The 24396-nt window shown below is 58.7% G+C and overlaps 3 protein-coding genes across 4 annotated transcripts; 1 reads left to right on the top strand and 2 right to left on the bottom strand.

Annotated features, from left to right (window-relative positions):
- Window positions 1-3464: 3464 nt before the first annotated feature.
- On the bottom strand, window positions 3465-6086 carry KRTCAP2 (keratinocyte associated protein 2). The gene is given in 6 exon segments (XM_061185929.1): window positions 3465-3617; window positions 3857-3923; window positions 5313-5376; window positions 5514-5668; window positions 5992-6029; window positions 6031-6086. Coding segments are annotated over 6 exon segments (486 nt in total). The 5' UTR covers window positions 6072-6086; the 3' UTR covers window positions 3465-3496.
- A 685-nt stretch (window positions 6087-6771) lies between these two features.
- Window positions 6772-16365, top strand: TRIM46 (tripartite motif containing 46). Of its 2 annotated transcripts, XM_061183364.1 has the most exons (10): window positions 6772-6837; window positions 8223-8484; window positions 8725-9068; window positions 9736-9879; window positions 10000-10095; window positions 10795-11048; window positions 11321-11442; window positions 12439-12741; window positions 13577-13874; window positions 15309-16365. In XM_061183364.1, the coding sequence occupies exons 1-10, from the start codon at window positions 6775-6777 to the stop codon at window positions 15700-15702; spliced, it is 2280 nt and encodes a 759-aa protein (XP_061039347.1). In that variant the 5' UTR covers window positions 6772-6774; the 3' UTR covers window positions 15703-16365. The 2 variants fall into 2 exon arrangements, with proteins under 2 accessions (XP_061039347.1, XP_061039348.1); XM_061183365.1 differs by lacking the exon at window positions 13577-13874 and having other exon boundaries at window positions 15309-15442.
- Window positions 16366-17379: 1014 nt separating this feature from the next.
- Window positions 17380-22193, bottom strand: MUC1 (mucin 1, cell surface associated). The gene is made up of 7 exons (XM_061183363.1): window positions 22003-22193; window positions 19668-21514; window positions 19513-19568; window positions 19231-19361; window positions 18958-19079; window positions 18725-18874; window positions 17380-17761 (listed from the first exon to the last, which is right to left on the bottom strand). Exons 1-7 carry the CDS (start codon window positions 22061-22063, stop codon window positions 17693-17695), a joined length of 2436 nt encoding a protein of 811 aa, XP_061039346.1. The 5' UTR covers window positions 22064-22193; the 3' UTR covers window positions 17380-17692.
- Window positions 22194-24396: the final 2203 nt, after the last annotated feature.

Below are 24396 nucleotides of genomic sequence, written 5' to 3'. Positions count from 1 at the left end.
AATCCTGTAATGACCTTGCGACTAGCATGATTATATTGTATCATAATATTGTCTTTAAAAGTGTTAATTTGTCAAGTGTACACATTTCAAACATGTCTCAGTTTTTCTTCATTTTGAAGTGCATCTGGAACCTCAGTAGACAGAAGGGACCTGGACTTCTCTCCACCTTTCAGAGGACCTGTCTCCCAGGGGAGTGTTTGCTGAGAACTGTGGGCCCAGGTAGGAGAGTTGGAAGGAAGGAGGCCCACCCTGAGCCCCCAGGGATGCGGAGGCTGGGGTGGGAATAGCTGGCTCTTCGCGGCCCAGGGGAAGCAGGGGGCGGGGGCGGGGTGGGGGTGAGGGCAGCTCTAAAGCCTGCTTCCTGCCCCAGGGCAGGCAGTTCACACTTTGCCCTCCACCCCAGGTAATGCAGTGCCTAATTCTAGGGCCAACTAGGGGGCTTCTCTCTCTGCCAGGGCGGGAGCTCAACCAGATAGCATTTATAGTGCAATCGCTGGTGGCCAGCTTGCTCTCAGCCCTGAGGAGGTAGGGAGGTGGGATTTGGGAGCATGATCTTGGCCTTGCCCCCGGAGGAACTTCCAGCCTGCTGGGAGGGGGGAAAAGAAATGTACTTGAGGTGAAGCAATTAAGTGCCACCAACTGTGCCCGCACAAGGGCTCTGGCTATTGTTTGCTTAGCAGATGGCTCTGTGAGTAACCCTAAGTCAAGTAGTGTGCACACGGCAGGCCAGTCCAGAGGTCCCTGAGGGCAGGGCCTCCAGCTTCCCATTCTTTCATGGTTCCCATAGCGCTCAGCGCTTGCTCAAGCTCACAATGAGCTTCAATACTTGCTTTTGACTGAAACTTTCCCCTTTGTATCTGTCTCTGTGTCTCTCAGCATCTCTGTCTCTACCAATCTCTGGCTTCTCTTGTTTCCCAACATCCTTCCCGAGCCCCTGGGGAGCAGAGCTGGGGGGCCGGGCAGTGGGAACGGGACAGCGTCCTGTTCTCACCAAGGACAATAAGGTCCGGAAAGGGCTGGAGCCAAGGCCTGGCGCAGACTCCCCCTCCCTGTCTGCCCTGCCCCCCCCCACCTTCTGGCATGCCCTAAATGCCAGGCATCCCCTCATGTCAGTGCCAGCCCAAGAGGAGTCCAGCCTCTGCCCGGGCAGGGGAGCCCCCTCATCTCACCTTCCCACCACCCTCTTTTTAGGTGGCATCACCTTCTGCCCCAAGAAGCACACCTCTGGGCCAGGAGCCCTCTCCCGCCAGCCTCCCCACTAGCATCCAAGGCCCCCTCCCCCTGTATTATTTACTCCTGTTTCTGGAGCAGGCAGCAGGCGCTGGCGGGTGTCAGGGCCACGTGTGAGGGAGCAGGAGGAAACATCTGGCTTCCCTCTGTCCTCCAGGGGCGGACCGCCCCTCTCTCCCCTAGGCCTCCAGCCTCCAGGGTGGTGCAGAGACCCAGGCATCCCAGGGCCGAGAGGTTAGCACCTTTGCCCTTCTCACCTTTGGGTCTCCAGAAGCCATGATGGCCTCACGCCCCCTTACTTAATGATGGTGTTTGGTGTCTGGGATACCCTTCCCAGGGTTAATTGGTAGGTCAGGTGGAGGCAGCCGGCAGCTAGGCACCCCAGGGATAGGCTGGGTGGAGAGCTGAGGTCAGCGCCAACCTGCCTGGTAAAGGCACCCATTCCCTGAGCAAAGGGTCATTATTCCTGGCCACATACTGTCCCTGATGCCTATGTAGTGGGTGGCAGCAGGTGCCCAGATCCCTTGACATTGTCCTGGCACCTGCTCGGGCTCTCCCCTGTCCTCCCCTAACCTGGCCCCACCCAAGCTCTTATCTTGGAAGGCATGGTGCCCTGAGGTGGCCAGATTCCCCAGCTGTGTCTATGCTCGCCTGGGCTGGGACCTGGCCCTCTGCCCACTGCTCCCACTCCAGGTCAGGAGAAAGTCTAGGTTTGACAAAGCGAGACCTAGAACTAACCCAGCCTCCCCGGAGGTCCAGGACCCATTTTGGACAACCTTTCCTCTCCCCAAGGGTCCCACATACGGTAACCCCCCAACCATCACCAGGTAAGTTGGAGCCTAGAGCTACCATTCCCTCTCAGGAAGGCTCTGGTCTCCACTGAACTCTCTTTGCCTCCATTCCCAGACTGGAGGAGCGAGAAGACTTGATTCAGGCTTCAGCCCTTCCGAATGGGCCAGTCTTTCGGGTCCTCCAAGAGTTGGCTTCCACTGGAGAGACTCAGCAAGAACCCTGAGACCCAGCAGCAACCCTCCCAGCCCTCAGGGCCAACAGGCAGGGGAGTGTTGCGAGTCTCCTGGAGGACGATGTGAGCTTGTGCCGCCCTCTGCAGGCAATGTGGGTAAACTGCATAGAACTCCCTCAGCTTAGGCATAGAGGAGAAAGGGTCCGGGAGTCTGGCTACAAATGGGGGTTTGCCGGGGGGGGGGGACCTCTAATCCTTGACCAGAACTCCTTTGACTCACTTCTTCATCTTCATTGGGTCTCATTCCCAAACTCAGCCACATCCCATGCATAGGATTTTCTGTTCTAGGAGGACAGGTTCTTTCATTCAACCAACCCACCAGTCCTCACTGCCCATTTTCAGGCACTGTGGAGAATACAAAGCTGACCAAGGCACGGTAAGCACTCTAAAGCCCACACCACCCAGCAAGAGGGACGGTGCCTAGGTGCCCCAAAGGACAGACACTCTGGACAGAGAGGCACTCCTCATGGCAGAGCATGGACAGAGCAGGACCTGAGAAGTCACATCCCTCACTTCCATTAAGGCTGGCTCCAAGGTTGGTGGCCTTGTTCCTATCGTTTTATGTATTCAACACTTTGCTAAAACTTAGGAAGTGTCTTAATTCCTTGGCTGTGAAACAGAGGAGAAAAATGAAGGCACAGACCAAAGAGGATAGGGACCGTGATCAAGCTGGGAGTCTTTCTAAACACGGGCACACATCCACACTGCAGAACAGACGGGTCCAGGAGGGCAACATCAGTAGGGAATTCCCACCTGCAGACTTGGAGCAGAAGGGGCAGGGGGCTCATCTGCTCAGGGTGGAGAGCTAGAGTAACAAAGCCCTCACAGGTTAAATGGAACTCCATGGGGAGGTGTAGGGATGAGGGGCCTTTCCCTCCCCGACTCCTCTGTTCCAAGATCTATTCCAGTTCCGATGTGCAGGCATTCCTGCATTGCAGTCTTTACCCCTTTTCCCAAAGGGCAAGACTGCCGATCATTCATGCACTTTTCTTCCATGAGACTCTTACACAAGTATATGCCACTCCAGTGCCTGGCAAAGTGCCTGGCACTGATGGCACTCAATAAATATTTGGTAAAAATGAACCTCGGAGGAAGGAAACCCCACCATCCCCAAGGTCTGAAAACAGCAAGTACCCATCTGCCCCAACATTCTGCACACCCATGCAGCCATGGGCAGGAGAGGCCCACAGCATATCACAGCTCACAGAGCTACAAAGAATCAACTTTATTAAACATTCAGGGTCAGTTTCTCTTTTTGCCCTTGCCCGTAACCTTGGCTGGTGTGAGGACTGGAGCTGTTGCCTGGTACAGAGTGGAAGAGATCTTGTTGATGTAGTACAGACCAACCATGGAGAAGATGAAGCTACAGGGTGAAGGAGAAAGGTCATGGTATCAGTGGGCATGCTGCCAGCCTGGTGCCTCCTAGAGCAGACAGACACCAGCATGAGGGAAAGAATCCAGGATCAGGTTTAGGAAAATGGGGAAGGGGACAGAGGGAGAACAGAGTGGGAGGGATGTATGGGGAAGTCTGGAACCATCACAGGAGGATCGAGTGCCAAAGGACAGGATGCTACACCCCTTACTCAGCTGTCAGGCACTTACCAGGTGGTGACACAGACTCGGTGGATGAGGCCAGATGCAAAGAGAGCCAACAGGAGGCAGAGGAGAACTGGGGAGGCAAGAAGGGACAAGGAGGGTGGTCAGAATGGAAACACCAGGCATTCATACGTGGAGTCTAGAAGAAATCTGGGGCCCTCTGAATCTTGGGGGAACTGCTTGGAGGGGAAGGGCATGACAACAGCAGGAGGACCTCAGATGGCCTTATTGATGCCCAGGACACGGAGGCAGGAGATGCATGCTCATTACCAGCTCTGCCCCAAATATCACTTAACTTCCCTATCCTGGCTTCCCTCCAATAAAAAGGAAAAGGAAAGGTGACAGCAGAATCTCAAGGGCAAGGCTTGCTCCCATTTGAGGAAGAGGGTCAAGGCCTTTCCAACAGAAGCCAGCCAATAGGGATCAATTCATTAACCTGGCTGGCTAGTTATGGAAGTCGAGGGCCTCAGTTCCTGGACATAAGTTGGAGAGCAGAGTGTCTGGATACACACACCCATGGGGGCAGAAAGTAGGTCTAGAGTAGGACTAGAGAGAAGATGGGAGGGCAGATAGCAAGGGCAATCCCACCTGCCCAGCTGGGGAGGGCAGGGCAGGTGAAGAGGGCCAAATAGCTTGCCCCACTACAAAGGTTTCTTTCAGAAGCAAATGAAGACAATACACTTAGAAATAAAATCTAACAGAGAAGTTCTGAAGCCGCTGTATGAAAGGAGCTCCGGAAGCCTACAAAGGCGCCAGGTGGAAAGAGCAAAACATAAGGAGGACAAAGAAACGAGGGCCACAGTGACAGGTCTTTGTTCTACCAGGTGAAGGCTTCACAAGAGATGGCATCTGCTATCAATTTGGGGCATGTGGCATCCCTTAGGTGATCTGGCCTTGACGCCTAATTGGCTTTATGAACTTAATTCTCCATAAATAACTGAATCATCAATTCTTGATTAGAATTGTTTCAAAAGGAAAACAATCTGACAGTTACTCTAATTTGGTCAGGATTCCTGCTGACACAGAAAGCTGGTGTATCTAATACTTAGGCTCTTCACAATCATCTCAAATAAACAGAATTCACTAATATTGGGTCAATTTCACCTCGGAACCCCTCAACTGATTTGGCCCTTCTTCTTCTTTTTCTGGTGGAAACAAAGAACATCCCTTCTTGGATGTATTCATTACAGGCCCAAACCTGCCTGTTTCCCTCAAACCTTCCCTGGGAACTGGCCAGGAAGTAACTGAGTTTCTTGCTTTCAGAGGCCCTCTCTTCTAGCTCCAATTCCGGGAGCTAGATAAAGTGTTGCATCCAAAAGCATCATCTGTCTCCAGACAGTCTTAATACACATATTTTTTCCTCCTAAAAAACCTTTACTGACTAAGCACCTGGAAATTCAGTACCGTGTTGGGGGAGGTTACTGGAGAGGGTTCAAATACTCAACCCCCAATTTTCACTTACTCTCAGGGAAGATCTTTGCTTGGAATCCTTTGCCAAAAACGAGATTCTCCAGATTATTGAAGGCCTGGGTTGAGGGAGTTAAGGAGTAGGACGTGCAGTGGGGGCAGAGATGTGTGGCTAATGGGAAGGGTACAAGCCTGCGTGGCCCACCACCCTTCCTACCCTCAAACACCTCTGCCCGCTCCCCCGCAAAAAGGATACAGTGAGAGAGAAGACGAAAAGGCCGGAACCAAGCAGGCCGCCCTGGATGGTGAGCCACTCGGTGGAGGCCAGCTGGCGGCTGTACATCTGCATCCCAGCGAAGAGCAGCAGGGACAGGAGGGAGGAGAGCGCCAGCGAGGTGCCTGTACCCACCACTGGAGTGGAGAAGAGACGCAGAGTCAGGCCCAGCCCTCCTTCCAGGAGCCGCAGGCAGATTCGGCAGGTCCGGGAACTCGAGGGCCCAACCACCTGCAAGCACTCCCGGGACTGCAGCCACCCTCCGCAACTCCCTACACCCCGCGGCAACCCCCAATAATTCCTCAGCTCCGGACGCCCCGAACCCTCCGGCCCCGTGGAAATGCCCGTCGTCTGGAACCCAGGACACGTCAGCTCTGCGGGGAGAGGACCGCGAAAGCTAATCCGCCCAAATCCGACCCCTACTAGTCTGCCCGGTGGGGGACCCCGCTGGTCCTGTTACCCATCATGCCCTGCCCTTGGGTCCAATCCGCGCCTCTGTACCAGAGGAGAGCCGAACCTGGCACGGTTGGCTGTGCGCATGCGTCAGCCCCCAACTTGGACTTGCTTCTCCCCAACGTCTTCCTCTTTCTCCCTCTCGGCGCCTGAATGCAGCGCCCTCTTCCTGCAGGGAGGAAATATTGCGTCCAAGAGCGTCCTTGGCCACCATCCTCGTCCCCCGCCCTTCCCCGCACCCAGAGCATCTGCTGCCTCTCAGTGCAAGCTGCACTTAACTCTTCAAGTCACTGGGCCCATGGACTATAGCCTCTAGACCACTTCTGTCTTCTTTGTCAATTATGTCAGCTTTAGTGCCTGTTCCTCAAGACTACCTCCCCCATGATCATTGCCTTGATATCTCCCCTGGACTCTTGCCTAAACCAAAATCTAGTCCTTCCATTCTGGAGCCCATCTTTCTCTAAAACTATCCTTCTGTTTTATATGAGTAAGATTAGAAGCCAATGAAGAATTCGAACATAAGAAATGGCTCCCCCTCAAATACGATTCCATGTTACCCAGCCAACCCCACCCCACCCCCCGACGCGACAGCCTTCTGAGAACCACGTGGGAAAAACTATTTCCCACCTCCTACCTCTACCAGCGCCGTTCGAGGCTGGTCCCTGGAGCATGCGCAGTGACATCTCACCCCCACCCCTCCCCACATCCCCACCGGGCTCCTGCATTAAGCCCGGGGTTCGCAGCCGCAGCCGGGATCGGGCACACGGGGGCGGGCGGGCATGGTAGGGCCATGGCTGAGGGTGAGGAAATGCAGGCCTTCACTTCCATCATGGATGCACTGGTCCGCATCAGTGTGAGTTAAGGTGGGGTCGAGGGGAAGGGGAGGGGGAGTATAGGGGTCCCGGGCAAGCCGGGACCTCGAACAGGTGGGGGTCCCGCAAGATGCTGGGATGTAGACAGGGGGCGGGTGATGGCAGAAAGGACTGGGAGGGTCGGGATGCAGGTATGAGAGGGTAATCCCGGGGGCAGCCGGGAGGTGAATGCCGTGAAGGCGTCCATCTGCTGGGGTGTGAGGAACATGTAGCTACCCGGACGCAGCGGGTGGCTTGGGGTAGCCTCCAGCCGTGCACCAGGGCTGGGGCTGCCGGGCAACAGGGCTATGCTATGAGGAGGGGGCATGAGTGAGCTTGGATATTTTCCAAGAAAACTGAGGACAGGTGGGGGGCGAGGAAAGGGCCGCCCCACGGTGCAGTTCTCAATTTGGGCCCCTCCGCAAGACCCCACCCCACCGCACCCCCACTCAGGGCTGCCTCTGAGCCTTCGGTTGTCATGGCAACCCGGGCCCGGCTCTCCCAGGGGCGGTGCCAGCCCTGCTCCCCCCCACCACTTCCTTCCCCCTCCCTCCGTGTCCCTCCCTCCTTTGTGTCAGCTGCGCCCCTGACCGGGATGGCTGCGAAGAGAGGGACCAAGGTGAGGTGTGGGGGTGGGGCATAGCTTGAGGACCCCCGCCACCAAAAAAGGGAGGGGTACTTCCGGTGGGGAGGGGGCAAGTAGGCGGGGCGCTCCTTTCCCCCTTGCTTGGGGAGGGGGTTGCGGCAGGCCGGGTTATGCCGGGGGAGGGAGCTGGAGGGCCGGATGGTGGGGGGCAAAAGGGAATGGGTTAGGAGGAGCCGGATGGGTTAGTGATGGGGAATGGAGCCGACGGCGGCTGCAGGCTGCAGCCGCGGCAGGAGGACAGACTGGGTGAGCAGGAGGATGGAGAGAGCCTGGCTTTAGGGAGGAGTCACGCGGGGGAGGGGGGGCAGGGGAGTGCCAGAGAAGGGGGCGGGGGTCCGCACCGAGCTGCTGAATGGGCTGTATCCTTGAGAGATGTGCCTGGGGCCGGCGGCCCGGAGATGGGGGGATAGGGGCAAAGGCCAGGTGAGAGGGGCTGCAGGTCCGGCTGGGACTGGGACAGTGAAGGGGGTGGGGCTTGAGGCTGGGGTGACCCGAGCTCCAACCATCCCTCCTCCTTAGGTCTGTAGCTCTGCAGGAGTGAAACAGAAGCAAGAGACGGGGAACTGGGAAGGCCTGTGAACCAGGCCAAGGCTTGTACTGGGGAAAATCCATAGCTTGTCTGGTCCCTTGTACTTGTCTTGTCCATTCCTGAGACCTTTAGGTCTTTAAGGGGCAGTTGAGGGGCTGTTGAGATATGCCCAGGTGTCCAAGCTCTGATCCAACCTCCTGGTCCCTCCACAGACGAGCATGAAGAACATGGAGAAGGAACTGCTGTGCCCAGTGTGTCAAGAGATGTACAAGCAGCCACTGGTGCTGCCCTGTACCCACAATGTATGCCAGGCTTGTGCCCGGGAGGTGCTGGGCCAGCAGGGCTACGTAGGCCATGGTGGGGACCCCAGCTCTGAGCCCACCTCTCCTGCCTCCACCCCTTCTACCCGAAGTCCCCGCCTCTCCCGCAGAACTCTCCCCAAGCCAGACCGCTTGGACCGACTGCTTAAGTCAGGTGGGGCTGGCACCTGTGGGGTGGGGGTGGGGATGCTGGAATGTCCATCAGGAAGATGGAAGGGGTCCATCACTGGCCAAGGGCATTTGTCTGTTTTTCAGGGGGTGGAGATACTGCCCATCCAGGCTCTAATGAGAGCAGCGCTCTGGCACAATAGAAATTAATTTTTTAATTGAAAAGACTTCCCCTACTCTGAGCCAGCTATAATTTTCACCTCCCTACTTCCCGGCCCATCCACAGGCTTTGGGACATACCCCGGGCGGAAGCGAGGTGCTCTGCACCCTCAGGTGATCATGTTTCCGTGCCCAGCCTGCCAGGGCGATGTGGAGCTGGGGGAGCGGGGCTTGGCAGGGCTGTTCCGGAACCTGACCCTGGAGCGTGTGGTGGAGCGGTACCGCCAGAGTGTGAGTGTGGGTGGCGCCATCCTGTGCCAGCTGTGCAAGCCCCCGCCACTAGAGGCCACCAAGGGCTGCACTGAGTGCCGCGCCACCTTCTGCAACGAATGCTTCAAGCTCTTCCACCCCTGGGGCACCCAGAAGGCCCAGCATGAGCCCACCCTGCCCACCCTCTCCTTCCGCCCCAAGGTGAGCCAGCCCTTGCAGGGCCTGGGAAGGGAGGGGCATGGTGGCGCTGGGTGGGAGGGCGTGCCCAGCACTTTGGGCTTCCAAAAGGAGACGGCCAGGGGGTTGCCATTGCCGAGCTTTTTCTGTAACAAAAAGGCACTGGACAAATCTTTGAGCGTCTTTGAGCCTCCATCTCATCTGCTGAATGAGGATTATAATACCTGCCCTGCAATATCTGTGCTTGCAGGGTTGTTGAAAGGATCACTGAGATAATGTTTGTGAAGGTTATTTATACACTAAAACGGTCTGTTATGCATTCATTCATTGAACAGATATTTATCAAGCACCTATGTGCCCGGTGCTATTCTAGGCGTTGGGGCTACAGCAGTAAACAAGATAACCAAGGCTAATTATTAAGCACAAGGCTAAGAGTACCATCATTATTGTTATTACCACACATTTCTGTGAGGTAAATGAAGGGAGAAGCAAGGCTAATGCCTGGAGCTTGCAAGGAAGGCTCTCCTTGATGCCAAGGTGTACCACCAGGTGGCACCATGGAGCACCACCAGCTGAACTCCTCTCCACCCCCATTGGGCCAGCAGAGGGAGGGCACCAAACTGCTCTGTGGTAGGTCAGCACCCTTACACACACCACTGGCTGACTGTCTCATTGCTCTTTCTGTCCCTAGGGCCTGATGTGCCCAGATCACAAGGAAGAGGTGACCCACTACTGCAAGACATGCCAACGACTGGTATGCCAACTCTGCCGTGTGCGACGCACCCACAGCGGCCACAAGATCACACCTGTGCTCAGTGCCTACCAGGCCCTCAAGGTGAGGACCCCGCCTCACTCTACCCCAGTGCTGACCCACACTCACACCCTCTCACACCTCCTCTGAACTGCTGGCTTCTTTGGAGCCGGGTGTGATGCCCACCTCTTTCTTCCCCCTCAGGACAAGCTGACAAAGAGCCTGACATACATCCTGGGAAACCAGGACACAGTACAGACCCAGATCTGTGAGCTGGAGGAGACCGTGAGGCACACTGAGGTGAGGGAGGGCATGGAGGTGGGCCCTGGGCCCTGCCTGGGAGTGGGAGCAGGAAGGGGGTGTGTATGGGCACAGCCCAATCACCTGGTTGCAAGCCCAGGAAGCCCATGTAGGGTCCATGGATATGTCGAGGTTCTGGTTAAACCAAGTCATCAGGAACAACAGTGCCCCAGGCCAGGTGGTACCCAAGGCTACAGTGGAGACAGGGTGTCTATCACCCAGGAGAGGGAGAGCTTGAAAAGCCCCAGGGATGGAGCTCAGATGCCCGCAGGCTCAGTTGCCTGCTGAGGATGGTGCACATCCCTGGACAAAGGAGGGTGAGGCGATGGCTCTGATACCTTTTGCCAGATTGCTTGAATCAGCTGATATGGGGATGGGCGATAAGGATGGCACAGATGCTGGAAGACGTTAGTACAGTACAGGTGGACATTAGTGTAGTCATGGCCTCTTATCTGGGGGAGTCCTTAAGGGATCAGGATTGATTATGGTGTGGGCATCCAGGAAGGTTAGCACAAATGGTCAGGAGTTGAGCCCATCTGGGTGTACAGGAGCCTTTGGAGCCATGAACCTGGCCCTATTAGAATGAGTAGGTAGGATTTCCCCAGATCCTTTGTGATCCTAGCCATGGCGTGGTGCCCCAGGAGTCTGGTGCAGGTGCTGCCTTCAAGAAGAAGATAGTAAATGTTGCTCTCTGGGCAGGTGAGTGGTCAGCAGGCCAAGGAGGAGGTGTCCCAGCTGGTGCGGGGGCTGGGGGCTGTGCTGGAGGAGAAGCGGGCATCACTGCTTCAGGCCATTGAGGAGTGCCAGCAGGAGCGGCTGGCCCGTCTCAGCGCCCAGATCCAGGAGCACCGGAGCCTGCTGGATGGCTCAGGTCTGGTGGGCTACGCTCAGGAGGTTCTTAAGGAAACAGACCAGCCTTGCTTTGTGCAAGCAGCCAAACAGCTGCACAACAGGTACTCAGGGGCATGGCACAGGGGCATGGGCTCCTGCGGGGTAGGGGCAATCGTGGATGTAGTCCATGTATAAGGCCCTGTCGAGAGTACTGCCCGATGGAGAGCTGGGTCCTGAGGATTTTCACCAGGCCACACTGATATCAGTTTGCCCGAATGGACAGGGAAGAGACCCCCCAGCAGATACCAAGGCTCTAGGGGCAGGCAAGGCAGAATCAAGGGGAAAGGTGGCTGCCCAGATGGCAGTGCCTGACCCTTGCCTGCCCCCATCCCAGGATTGCCCGAGCTACGGAGGCCCTCCAGATGTTCCGGCCAGCTGCCAGCTCCTCCTTCCGCCATTGCCAGCTGGACGTGGGGCGTGAGATGAAGCTGCTGACAGAGCTTAACTTCCTGCGAGGTGAGGAGATGGCCAGGCCCCGTCCCCAATTAGAGCCTTCCTCCCTTCCTCCCCAGCAGCGGGCCCGGGGGGCAGCGCCCACCGGGGAACTCCCCAGCCTCCTGCCTGGCCTGGCCAGCCGCCCTGCCCACCTAGCCCACCCCACCCGGCCACACCGTCCCACCGCGCTCAGCGCCGCTTCTCCCTCTCTTTGTTTGTAGGCTGTGGCCACCGCGGACTCTGCTCCGGAGCACCCCAGGCAAGTCAGCGGCCCTGCCCCAGGGGTCCTGCCCCCCACCAGGCCCCCTGCCCTGCCCTGCCACTCCCACACAGCCCGGCTACCCACTCATGGCTTCCTTCTCTTTCCTGCCCTGACCAGACCCCATCCCCGCCTTCCTCTCCCCTGACCAGTGCCCTCTGTCTCTCTTATGCCTTCCTTTCTTAATCCTTGCCTTTCTGACCTTTTGTCCTTGTGACCTTTGCCCTCTAGACTTTCCTTCTCTTCCCCTTGACCTTGTCCCCTGCCATCAAGCTTTTGCTTGCCCTCTGTTGTCCCCTATTTTCTGTCTTGCTGACTCTTGCATCTATCTCCCTCCCACTTGGTTCCCTCCTTCCTGTTCAGTGCCCTCTTGCCTGGGCTTCAGTGGCCGTTGCCTGCCTTTCCCTGGGGCTCCTCTTTATTCATAGAATAAAAAGGGTCATAGAAAGAAGGGACACCATGTGATCTCATACCCTCATTTGACAGAGGAGGAAACTGAGGCCCAGAAAGGGGACGTGACTGGCCTAAGGCCAGAGCAAAGGAGTGGCAGACCGGGACTGGCATCAGGCCTCCTGTCTCTCCTTCTCCTGTGGGCTCTGCCCTGCCCATCCCTGCCCAGGGCCCAGACAGGTGTCTTCTCCAGATCCCTCTCACTCACACTCACCCCCCCGGCTCCCGCTGCTTTCCCTTTTCCTGCCCACCCTCCATGCCAGGCCCGCGGCCAGGCCCTGACTGACCCCCGCTGTCTCTTCCAACAGTGCCTGAGGCTCCGGTCATTGACACCCAGCGCACCTTTGCCTACGACCAGATCTTCCTGTGCTGGCGGCTGCCCCCCCACTCACCACCTGCCTGGCACTATACCATTGAGTTCCGGCGCACGGATGTGCCGGCCCTGCCGGGCCCCACCCGCTGGCAGCGGCGGGAAGAGGTGAGGGGCACCAGCGCCCTGCTTGAGAACCCTGACACAGGCTCTGTGTACGTGCTGCGTGTCCGTGGCTGCAACAAGGCCGGCTACGGCGAGTACAGTGAAGATGTGCACCTGCACACGCCCCCAGCGCCCGGTGAGTGGGCACAGGGTACACTTGGGACCCAGGCACTGACAGCTGGTGCTGGGTGGGCCCCGGAGAGATGGCATAACACTGTGCGTCACTCTCACTAGCTCTGAAGCGAGACTGCCTGAGTTCAAATACCAGCTCTGCCTCTTGGCCAGCTGTGTGGCTTTAGGCGAGTTATTCACCCTCCCTGAACTTCAAGTTTCTCTTCCGTAGGGATAGTAACAATACTTATCTCATAAGGTTGTTGTGAGAATTAAGTGAGATGATAACGTGTAAGGGCTTAGCTGAGTTTTTGGCTCATGGTAAGGGCGCAATAAATGTTGGTAAAGTGACTCTCCAGAAAATAGTGGGGACTCCGGGGTGTAGGCATAATAGAGACGCATCACCACCCAAGTACGGGGCAGAAGAGTTAGGGGTTAAGTGTAAGGGCCAGGTAAGAGCACCAGAGTGCGGGCTGGAAAGTGTAGGTGGATGGTGGTGGGATGTCACCAGGTGGAATGGACAGCAGTGGGGACCCTCCATGGCGCAGCCATGGGAAAGGGGTGGGAGGCAGCATAGCGAGTCAGCTGGGTCTGGGAGACTGATTCCTGTGCCCACTAGTCATCACTAAAACTCTTCCTGTGGTCCCATGCCCACTTGGGATGGGATGCCCCTTCTTTTTTCCTATGCTCCCCATTCCAGTTCTCCAGGCCCTGTTCCCCAGAGCCCCCTGCCCATCCCTTGGCAACTCGTTCCATGTTCTGAAATCTCCCAGTGTCTCGTGCTAACACCTCAAGGTCCCCCCAGTGCCAGTGTTTGTCCCTGAAGTCCTTCCTTCTGTCTCAACCCTCCCCAACTCCAGTCCTGCACTTCTTCCTCGACGGCCGCTGGGGCACAAGCCGAGAGCGGCTGGCCATCAGCAAGGACCAGCGAGCAGTGCGGAGTGTTCCAGGGCTGCCCCTGCTGCTGGCTGCTGAGCGGCTACTGACGGGCTGCCACCTGAGCGTCGATGTGGTCCTGGGCGATGTGGCTGTGACCCAGGGCCGCAGCTACTGGGCCTGCGCCGTAGACCCAGCCTCCTACTTGGTGAAGGTGGGCGTCGGGCTGGAGAGCAAGCTTCAGGAAAGCTTCCAGGGTGCCCCTGATGTGATCAGCCCCAGGTCAGGCCTCTCTGGAAGGGATGGGGGTTTGGGGACCTGGGTGGGGGAGCTGGGGACGGGGTGGGGGTGTGCAAGGGGAGGACACACTTGCTAGGATGGAGCTGGGAAGAGATTAGGAAGAAGTAATAGGAGCCAGGCTGGGGGGGTGGCTGTGGTCTGGAGAAATGTGGGCTCAGTGAAAGAGCTTTGTGGACTGATATTCGGAGTGGCCGGGGAAAGGGACAATAGAAAAGGGAGCCATCTCCACTTCCCTCCATCCATCTCTCCAAGTCTCTGTGTCCTTTCTCCCTAACACCCTATTTCCAACATCCTTTCTGCACAAAGCCTTTTCCCTCCAGTACCTCCTTCACCCACATCTTTTCTCAACATTCTAAAATTCTTCCCTTCAACTTTCCATCTCCATATTGTCTCATCCACAACATCCTGTTTAACACTCACCCACACATACTTTTCTCCCTGACCCCTTCCTCCCCAGCACTCTATCCCTCAGTACCCCATTTCTTCAAAATGCCTTCTTTTTGACACCAGTTCCCTCTTAACCCTATGGTCCCCAAAACCCTGCATCCCTCTAACATCCTTCATCTAAGACACTGATCCTCCCTCATCTCTCTCCCAACATCCACCTTCCCAGCTTCCTTTCTCTGCTCTCCCCCTCTCCCCAGTACCTTAGTCACTAACCCTTCATCCTTCCAAGATTCTCTAACCCTCAAAATGCTCTCTCAGCATGATATCCCAGCACCATTTCCTCACCACCTTCCTGTGTTGGAAGCTCTGCATTTCTTCAGTGTGCTTTAGCAATACCCTGTCTTTCTTCCCCTCCCCCCACCTCTCTGGCCAATGTGTTTTCCTTTCAACACCCCTTTCCCACCAAACCAAACCCCCAGCCCTATATTTTAACCCCTGTCTCTTCAACATGTTTTCTTCTCAATGCCCAGAATCAATCCTTTTTTTAAAATTTATTTTTAAATTTTTTTTATTTTTGGCTGCGTTGGGTCTTCATTGCTGCGCGGGCTTTCTCTAGTTGCGTCGAGCTGGGGGCTACTCTTCGTTGCGGTGCGTGGGCTTCTCACTGCGGTGGCTTCTGTTGTTGCGGAGCACGGGATCTAGGCGGCGCGGGCTTCAGTAGTTGTGGCACACGGGCTCAGTAGTTGTGGCTCGTGGGCTCTAGAGCGCGGGCTTCAGTAGTTGTGGCACACGGGCTTAGTTGCTCCGCGGCATGTGGGATCCTCCCGGACCAGGGCTCGAACCCGTGTCCCCTGCATTGGCAGGCGGATTCTTAACCACTGTGCCACCAAGGAAGCCCCCCAAATCAATCCTTTGAACCACTTGCTCCCCAACATTCCATCCTTCCAACATCTCAGCCCTCTGGTACCCCCTCCCCCACACACTTACTCCACCCCCCAACGTCCTCCTACCCAACGCCCACCCCTGCAGGTACGACCCGGACAGTGGGCATGACAGCGGTGCCGAGGATGCCACAGTGGAGGCGTCGCCACCCTTCGCTTTCCTAACCATTGGCATGGGCAAGATTCTGCTGGGGGCCGGGGCCAGCTCAAATGCAGGGCTGACAGGGAGGGATGGCCCGGCGGCCAGCTGCACAGTGCCCCTGCCGCCCCGCCTGGGCATCTGCCTGGACTACGAGCGGGGTCGGGTTTCCTTCCTGGATGCGGTGTCCTTCCGAGGGCTCCTGGAGTGCCCCCTGGACTGCTCGGGACCTGTGTGCCCTGCCTTTTGTTTCATTGGGGGTGGTGCAGTACAGCTACAGGAGCCCGTGGGCACTAAGCCTGAGAGGAAGGTCACCATTGGGGGCTTTGCCAAGCTGGACTGACCCTTCCAGGCCTCTCCTGGGCCCTGGCCTTCTAAGCCTCCTGAAGCCGGGTTATTCCTCCCGCAGCTTCTCCCTCAAACTCTTCCTCCCATGTGGTCCTGTCCCTTCCCCTATGTCTGTGTCTTCCCAGGGCCTTCTCTTGACCAAGGGACTCTCCTCTGCTCACCTCTCTGGATGTCCCCCATTCTCTCCACTGCCTGTTAATCCAGGCTCCCACCCCCACGTCTCTGCCCCGTGACCTGCCCTTGGCATCTTACCCGAGTCATGGAGACAGCCCCTTCCCCATCCCTGCCCTGTGCTCCTCCCCAGGCTGATTGGGAAGGAAGGCACCTGGAACACTGGGCATGCTCCCCAGCTCTGCCCTCTGCCCTGCCAAGCTCCCTGACCCATCCATGCTGAACTACAGCTTTGGGGCGTGCAGGCTTTTTGGCTGGACACTGCCCAGGCACTCCCTGGTGAGGGGAAAGGGACCCTATCATCCTGCTTTATTTATTTGGGTCCCTGTACCCCCAGCCGCATGCCTCTTATCCCCCTCTTCTCCCTCTTGCATGCTTTACCTGTCCTGCACCCATGCCAACGTGCCAAGTCTCCCTTGGGGAGCCAGCTGAGGTTGAGTGTCCCCAGTGGGTTGGGCCTGGCAAGGCCTCTGGTGCCCGCTGTTGCCTCCCCCTGCGGTGGGCACTGCTAGGCCTGTGTCAAGCAACAGCTGTTATTTTCATGGTTTGTAAACAATAAACTGTGATGCCAGGCTTTCCTGTGATATCTTTGCCTTCCCTGAGCCCATTCCTCTTAGTTTCTGTGCTGGACGTGGCAGGCGGGGCGGGGCGGGGGGGGCGGGGGGGGCGGGGGGGGCGGGGGGGCGGGGATCGAGGGTTCCCTGCTATAACTCAGAGCAGGGGTGCACGGTGGACCTGGCGCCTGAGGGAAGGAGGTCGCCAAGCCCGTCGCTTCCCCGCCTTCTGCCACACCTGTACCCAGCCCAGGCCCGAGCCGATCGTGGCCGCCAGGGGGCGCATCGCTGCGGTGGCTGTTTGCGTCAGCCCCGCGACGGGGCGTCCGGGCGGCGGCGCCGGGCTCTGCGGGAATGCGGAGGGGGCGGGCCCCGTGCCTGGGCCCAAAGGGATCAGGGAACCAGAACTACTTCCCCATTCCCAGGGTGCTGGGTAGCAGACCCCAGATACAGAGGCGGGTGGGGCGGCCAGGGAGGGGCCCAGGCCCGGTGCCAGCCCCCGGATATGACATGGAGCTTATCGTGGCCTTGTTGACTCTGCAGCTGTTATCGCCGCCCGAGGACTTACTTCACACCCGGGCAGCTAAGAATAGAGCCGCCTGGGGGCACCGTGCCAAGGGGAGAGGAGGGCGCGGGAGTGAAACCCAGGCCCGGGGAAAGGGGAGAGCCACGGGCCTGCGGGCAGAGCCGGGTCACGCTGGCCGATGGAGCCGCCGGGTTTCGTTTCCTCCTTCCTCTTGCGCCGCCAGCCATGCAGGACAGGTGACAGAGGTGACTCGAGTTCTTCCACCAAGCACTCCTGCGCCCCGATGTCACCTACTTCTCAAGTGAACCCCGCTCCTTCCGGCTTTCTTTCCTCCCTCTCCGTTCGCAAGGTCTCTTCCAGACCCCCTCACACACATTTTGACCACCTCTCTATCAACAGGTCACAGAAGACAGATCAAAAGTTGGCGGTCAGCGAAGAGGAGGCCCGAGTTTTATTCAGCCATGTTCAGGTTCCCACTCCCATCTCCGAGCTGTCCCGGCCAGTCCTCCTGGGAGCCACTGCCTCAGGCTTGTCCCCAGGGGCTCGGATGGGCTTCGCCAGGGCTAAGATGGATTAGGGGACTTGGTGGGGCCTGTGAGGGAGACTGTGGGCAGCCCACCTGAATGCCCAGCTCACCAGCCCAGAACAGAGCTGGGGGCAAGGGGGGCAGGGCTGCAGCAGTGAAGAAACCCAGGGAGGCAGTCGGCGCTGGCTGCTCAGCAGGCAACGTGCCCCTACAGGTTGGCGGAAGTGGCTGCCAGGTTCGCGTAAGAGAGAGTGCTGCCACCATTGCCTGCAGAAACCTAGGTAGGGGGAGAAGGGATCCAGGGTGAGGGGCAGAAGCTTTCCTGGGAGAAGCTTCCTCCCCAAGGCCCCTGGATGGCACCCCGCGGCTGGGGTGAACGGTCCAGGAGCCTGACCAGCTCTCAAAGGGTTAATTTGGAGAGAGCACCTGCTGGTCACCACCAGCAGCCAGGTGACTGTAAACAGGGCCACTCCTCCTCCTTCTGCTCCCCTTCACTCCCTCCCCTCGGCTCTTATCAGCTCCCCCTGCTTTCCCCTCCTGCCCCTTTTTCCCTCCATTCTCTGCTCCTCCAGCCCAAGGGGGTGTGTGTGTGTCTGTAAAACTGGAAGAAGGAAGTCCCCAGGGAGAGGAAAAATGGGGTCAAGAAAAGGAAACTCCTCTCCCCTCCCCCACTTGGAGTGGCTTTCCAGCCCCAGGTGGCCAAGTAATTATTTACTAGGTCCTGGAGAGAAAGGAAGAAAGAGGGAGGAGGGGGTCTGTGCTTCTCCGGAGATTCCGAAGAACCTCCGCCTCACCCGGCACCCAGGCTCACCTGGCTTGGTGAGACTTCTTCCCCAATTCAGAGACCCCTCCTCCCCACTAGCCTGTCTCAATCTACCCTCCATTCTTAGGAGACAAGCTGGGGCACAGGTGCTCCTTCCATGAAGGGCTCCCCTGGGCGCAGTGCCCCACTAATTTCGCCTCTGGGCATCCCAGTGAACAGCCCTGGCACCAGTTCAGCGGAGCAGTGAATGCTCTTTTGGGAGTGCTGCTAGTGGGGGCACCCCCTACTGAGGTCCCCCTTCTTCCATGGTCTCTTCCCAAGGCCCTTCCCCCAGAAGTCCCCTGACCTCCAACCCCAGCCTTGTCAGGTCCTCATTGCCTACTGTCACTCTCACCTCTTCTAAGTTCTTTGGGCTTTCCCAGTACCCTTTCAGAACCCCTGCCAGCCAAAGCCTCTGCCTCCCTCTGCCATCCTCACCTCCTCAAAGGGGCTCCGTTTGGTACTGCCAGGGGGCACATAGCGCCCATGGGTGTGGTAGGTGGGGTACGTGCTCATAGGATGGTAGGCATCTCGGGTTGGAAAGAGGTCCAGCTGCCCATAGTTCTTTTGTCTGCACTGACACACAACCTGGGGAGATAGGAGGTAATGGGGGGCATGGGGGTTCCTTCTAGCAGAGGGACTATGGTCAGGGCTGGGGACTGAGCACTTACCAGGGCAATGAGATAAATGATGGCCAGGGCAACCAGAACACAGACCAGTACGAGCAGGGCAATGCCCCAGCCAGGCACCCCAGATCCAGACTGGGCAGAGGAAGGAAATGATGCATCACGCACTAAAAGGAAAAGCAGCGGTCAGAGCAGTCTCTCAAAGGAGGTGACCCTCCCCTTATTAGTGCCAAGAGGAAAAGCAGGAATCCAGATGCTGGAGAGAGAGAGGGTCCCGGGCAGTGTGGTGTTGGCTGGCAGCTGAGGAAGTGGTCTCACCACTAACTCCACTGATGGTCAGGTTATATTTGACTGCTGCTGCTTCAAGCTGACCAAGCTGTCTCTCCAAGTTGTGGGCAGTGGTACCCTCTCGGAAGGCCAAAGTTAATTCTACCACCACAGATCCTGGCCTGGTCAGAGAGAAACAGGCAACTCAACCATGGGTCCCAGCTTCTGGGTCAGCACACCACCCACCCCCCGCAACCACAAGCGCACCAGCCCCTCCCCACAGTCAAGACAACATCCACCCATCCCACATAGAGTCCACACCCAGAACTGTACCTGAACTTGATATCTAAGAGGCCCAGAAAATCCTCTTGTTTATAAGTCTGCACAAACTGGGGTGAGAGGGAAAGGACTAAGTTTTGATGCAAGGTCTTCAAAGAGTTCTGAAGGCTGCTTCAGGGGAGCCCGGTGGAGGAAAGGCAGCTACTCACCAATATAGAAATGCTTCTCTGCAGCTTCTGGTAGTAGCTGGTGCTGGGATTTTCCAGGGAAGAGTTAAACTGGAGGTTCGTAATGTGAAAAGACAGGAAGAACAGGGAGACCCTAATAGGCAACTGCTGAGAAGTCTTATGACTGGCGGAGGTCGGAGGTACTATGCTCTGGTTACTGCTGCTGGCAATTGTCCTGGTAATGTGGCTGGTGCTCGGAGATGAGGCGCCACTGTTGGCCCGGGGTGAGGTGCCACCGTGGACCGGAGGGGCAGCCGAGCCTGAGGCAGGACTGGCGCTCGGAGATGAGGCGCCACTGGTGGCCCGGGGTGAGGTGCCACCGTGGACCGGAGGGGCAGCTGAGCCTGAGGCAGGGCTGGTGCTCAGAGATGAGGCGCCACTGGGCCTGGCGGGTGAGGTGCCACCATGGACCGGAGGGGCAGCCGAGCCTGAGGCAGGGCTGGTGGTCAGAGATGAGGCGCCACTGGGCCTGGCGGGTGAGGTGCCACCGTGGACCGGTGGGGCAGCCGAGCCTGAGGCAGGGCTGGTGGTCGGAGATGAGGCGCCACTGGTGGCCCGGGGTGAGGTACCACCGTGGACCGGAGGGGCAGCCGAGCCTGAGGCAGGGCTGGTGGTCAGAGATGAGGCGCCACTGGGCCTGGCGGGTGAGGTGCCACCGTGGACCGGTGGGGCAGCCGAGCCTGAGGCAGGGCTGGTGGTCGGAGATGAGGCGCCACTGGTGGCCCGGGGTGAGGTACCACCGTGGACCGGAGGGGCAGCCGAGCCTGAGGCAGGGCTGGTGGTCGGAGATGAGGCGCCACTGGGCCTGGCGGGTGAGGTGCCCCCGTGGACCGGAGGGGCAGCCGAGCCTGAGGCAGGGCTGGTGGTCAGAGATGAGGCGCCACTGGGCCTGGCGGGTGAGGTGCCACCGTGGACCGGAGGGGCAGCCGAGCCTGAGGCAGGGCTGGTGGTCGGAGATGAGGCGCCACTGGTGGCCTGGGGTGAGGTACCACCGTGGACCGGAGGGGCAGCCGAGCCTGAGGCAGGGCTGGTGGTCAGAGATGAGGCGCCACTGGGCCTGGCGGGTGAGGTGCCACCGTGGACCGGAGGGGCAGCCGAGCCTGAGGCAGGGCTGGTGGTCAGAGATGAGGCGCCACTGGGCCTGGCGGGTGAGGTGCCACCGTGGACCGGAGGGGCAGCCGAGCCTGAGGCAGGGCTGGTGCTCAGAGATGAGGCGCCACTGGGCCTGGCGGGTGAGGTGCCACCGTGGACCGGAGGGGCAGCCGAGCCTGAGGCAGGGCTGGTGGTCAGAGATGAGGCGCCACTGGGCCTGGCGGGTGAGGTGCCACCGTGGACCGGTGGGGCAGCCGAGCCTGAGGCAGGGCTGGTGGTCGGAGATGAGGCGCCACTGGTGGCCCGGGTTGAGGTGCCACCGTGGACCGGAGGGGCAGCCGAGCCTGAGGCAGGGCTGGTGGTTGGAGATGAGGCGCCACTGGTGGCCCGGGGTGAGGTGCCACCGTGGACCGGAGGGGCAGCCGAGCCTGAGGCAGGGCTGGTGGTCGGAGATGAGGTGCCACTGGGCCTGGCGGGTGAGGTGTCACCGTGGACCGGAGGGGCAGCCGAGCCTGAGGCAGGGCTGGTGCTCGGAGATGAGGCGCCACTGGGCCTGGCGGGTGAGGTGCCACCGTGGACCGGAGGGGCAGCCGAGCCTGAGGCAGGGCTGGTGCTCGGAGATGAGGCGCCACTGGTGGCCCGGGGTGAGGTGCCACCGTGGTCTGGAGGGGCAGCCGAGCCTGAGGCAGGGCTTTGGTCACTCAAAGCCTGTGTAGTGCTGCTGGTTATACCAGAGACTGTAAGAAAGATTGTTAGTGTAGGGTTGGTGGCAGCTGTCAGAAGTTGAGGTTACAGAGTTGGGTTGGGGGACAAATCAGCACAAGAAAAAATACATTCTCTGGCATCTGAAGAAGTAATGCCAGGAGAATTTGGGGAGTGGCCCCTAGGTCAGCCCTCCTCCTCCCTCGCTGCTGGCAGCCTCCCTTCCTCTTCCCATATATGTCTGCTCCTGGCTTGTCGGGTTTCTCCACTCCTAAGATTTACCTCTCCTGACTCCACCCCCACCCCCTCCAGACTTCTTTCAGGACGTTCGCCTGCCCCTGGCACCCACTCTCCTGGGGGGCTGTCTCTTCTCAGCCTGTCCTTAGCCTTACTCCTTTATTCTTTATTCTGGCACAGACTGGGCCACCCCTGTCTGCAACTTCTGCCTCTTGGATGCCATCTCCCAGGAAGCAAAACCCACAGAAAGGCTGGGAAGACCCCCTCCCCACCTTGCGCCCCTTACCTGTAAGCACTTGGAATAGCAGCAGCAGGAAGAAGAAAGGGGCCTGGATGTCCGGTGTCATGGTGGTGGCCAAGTGGTGGGGAGGGGGCAGAACAGACTCAGGCAGGCAGTGCGCACGAGGTGGAGCAGGCACAGGCGCCTGCTGCTGCTTTATACCGGTCCCCCGCCCGCCCTAGGCTCAGCCAGAGCAGGTGACAGGTGACAAAGCTCCGCCTCCTCCCCCTTTCCCTACCTCCTACCTCTTCCTCTTCCTCTTCCTCCCCAACCATTCCTGGCCCCTCAAACAGGGTATGTGGGCTCCAATCACTCGACCCTCTGACAACCTGTTTGTTTTCCAACTGGCCTCCCCCCTTCACCAACCACTCCCTGGCTCCAGAAGGCGGTGGAGGGAGTCTGGAACCTGACCTGGGTCCCCATGGTCCTATTTTAGCCCCAGGACAACAGACAAGGTGAGAAAAGTAACAGAGAAAGTGGGCTAGGTCAAAGTCCTGCACGGCAAGGCCGGGAAGCTCATCCTCAGGTCCGCCGCACCATTGCCCTATTCTCCCTGGGTCCCTTGGAGTCCCACTCTGGGGGCTGCGAAGGAAGGGGAAGGCTCGATAATGAGTAAACTAGTTGCTAGTTTTGGACCCCCTCCCCCCCCCACTACTTCCCGGAACAGCCCCACTCTTCTAACCGCTCCCTGTCCCGTTCCACACACGGTTCTACCCTGAAACCCACAGTCCCGGCCCCTGCCGGCCTTTCCAGCAGCCTGAGTTCCTTCTTTGACTTTCTCCCGAGAAGGGGGCGGGGGAAGAAATTTCCACTTAAAGAAATATGAAATCTGGGTTCGGCCGAACCCTAGGGTCTTTGCTTTCCCAGTCCTCCACCTTGTAGCGGCGGCTCGCTGGCCGGGCTCTCCTGCCCTCTAGCGGTCACCGGGAGCCTCACCGGGCCTGCCCGAGCGGGCTGAGGGGCTGCCTCGTCCGGGGAGAGGAGGTTGGGTGGCGCTGCCTAAGTGGGGGCAGAGAGAGGCTGGGGAGGGCAGGCCCGGGCCGGAAGAAGCAGTGGCTTGGACAGAGAAGGGGAGGAACACAATGTACCATCGACGGAGGGGCTGGGAGCTTTAGGAGGGGACTCAGGCGCGTGGGGGCGGTGTCTGGAGGAAATGGCGCTAAGTGGGTGGGGTCCTGAGTTAACGCGGAAGGGGCACCGAGGTATTTGGCGAGGGCAGCGGAATGTGGGAGGGAGAATGGGACAGATTAGTTATGTATTTAGGAGGCAGAGAATAGGTGGGGCGACAGAATGGTATTTAGGGGCACGGAACTATCCTTTGCGGAGCAAAGTGGTATTTGGGGCCGGTGGGCACAAGGTGATGGGGGTGGTGCGAAACCGTTTGTGAGCGCGCATGATCTGGGAAGACCAAGTGATATTCTGAAGGGCAGAAACATGTGGGACCAAGGAGTATTTGAGGCCACAACGGCGCACGTGGAGCTTATCGAGTCCCATCCGGAGGTCCTGGGTTGCGGTCTAGACCGACAGAAGCAATTACGTCCGCATTAGGAAACCATTCTTAGCCCCAAAGAATACAGATTGAGAAATGAATTTTAAGAACACTTCGGTGCGGCGGGATTGCAGGGAAGCCGGGGAAGAGGAAAAGGACCACAGCTCCGAGACGCGCGCGACTCCGCCGGCTTGGCGCGGCATTGTGCGGCAGCCGGACCCGGGTGCGGGCTCGGGGCCGGAGGGCGTTTACGTCATCGCGCCCGGGCGCGGCCCGGAGGCGGGGAAGCACCCCCACTCGCCGGCTAGAGAACGGGCGAGTATTTAGGTGGGCGGCCCCAAAACTTCAACCCCTGGCGTTGCCAGGCAATAGCCATTCAGTTCGGTTGCTGGGACACGCGTCACCATGGCGACGGCTCCGCGCCGCGCAGTCTGAGTATTTAAAGAGCAAGCGCGCGCAACGCCCCGGCGTCTGAAAGCGGCCTTCCAGGATATCGCGGTCTCCCCTTCTCCCTTTCTCCCTCCCCCTTACCACCCCCTTCACCCTCTTCCGGACGCCAAGTCTCTCTGGCCTCCAAGGTGAACCCAACTCCCCAGCGCGTCCCGGGTTCTCGGGCTGGTCCGGCTTCAAGCGGTGGAGAGCGGGATTCCGGGCCCCGGGCGGGCGGGAGGGACGGGACGCGGTGCAGTGTTGTTCTTTCCCCCGCCAATATTGCACTCGTCCCGGCCTCCGGCCCCCTCGGCCCCCCGGCCTCCCCCTCACCCCGAGCGGGGCAGCCCCAGCCCTCCTGGCTCTCGATCCCGGCTGCTCTAAGATAGACTGGAGTGTCGCCGCTGCCACCGTGAGTAAGTGGGGCTGGGAGGACTTTAGCCATCCTCCGACCACCACCCCATCCTTCACCTAACCTCCGT

Source organism: Eubalaena glacialis, chromosome 3 (genome assembly GCF_028564815.1).
Source record: "Eubalaena glacialis isolate mEubGla1 chromosome 3, mEubGla1.1.hap2.+ XY, whole genome shotgun sequence".
In the NCBI taxonomy this organism is placed as follows: domain Eukaryota; kingdom Metazoa; phylum Chordata; class Mammalia; order Artiodactyla; family Balaenidae; genus Eubalaena; species Eubalaena glacialis.
Note: the sequence above shows the minus strand (reverse complement) of the source record. Positions and strands in the feature narration are given on the sequence as shown.

Coding starts and splice junctions, on each gene's coding strand:
- MUC1 (XM_061183363.1), bottom strand. CDS start 22,063: ATGACACCGGACATCCAGGCCCCTTTCTTCTTCCTGCTGCTGCTATTC. Junction 19,569..19,667: donor AGAGAAGCATTTCTATATTG/GTGAGTAGCTGC, acceptor CTCTCACCCCAG/TTTGTGCAGACTTATAAACA. Junction 18,875..18,957: donor TCATTTATCTCATTGCCCTG/GTAAGTGCTCAG, acceptor CTATCTCCCCAG/GTTGTGTGTCAGTGCAGACA.
- TRIM46 (XM_061183364.1), top strand. CDS start 6,775: ATGGCTGAGGGTGAGGAAATGCAGGCCTTCACTTCCATCATGGATGCA. Junction 6,838..8,222: donor ATGCACTGGTCCGCATCAGT/GTGAGTTAAGGT, acceptor GTCCCTCCACAG/ACGAGCATGAAGAACATGGA. Junction 9,880..9,999: donor GTGCCTACCAGGCCCTCAAG/GTGAGGACCCCG, acceptor CTTCCCCCTCAG/GACAAGCTGACAAAGAGCCT.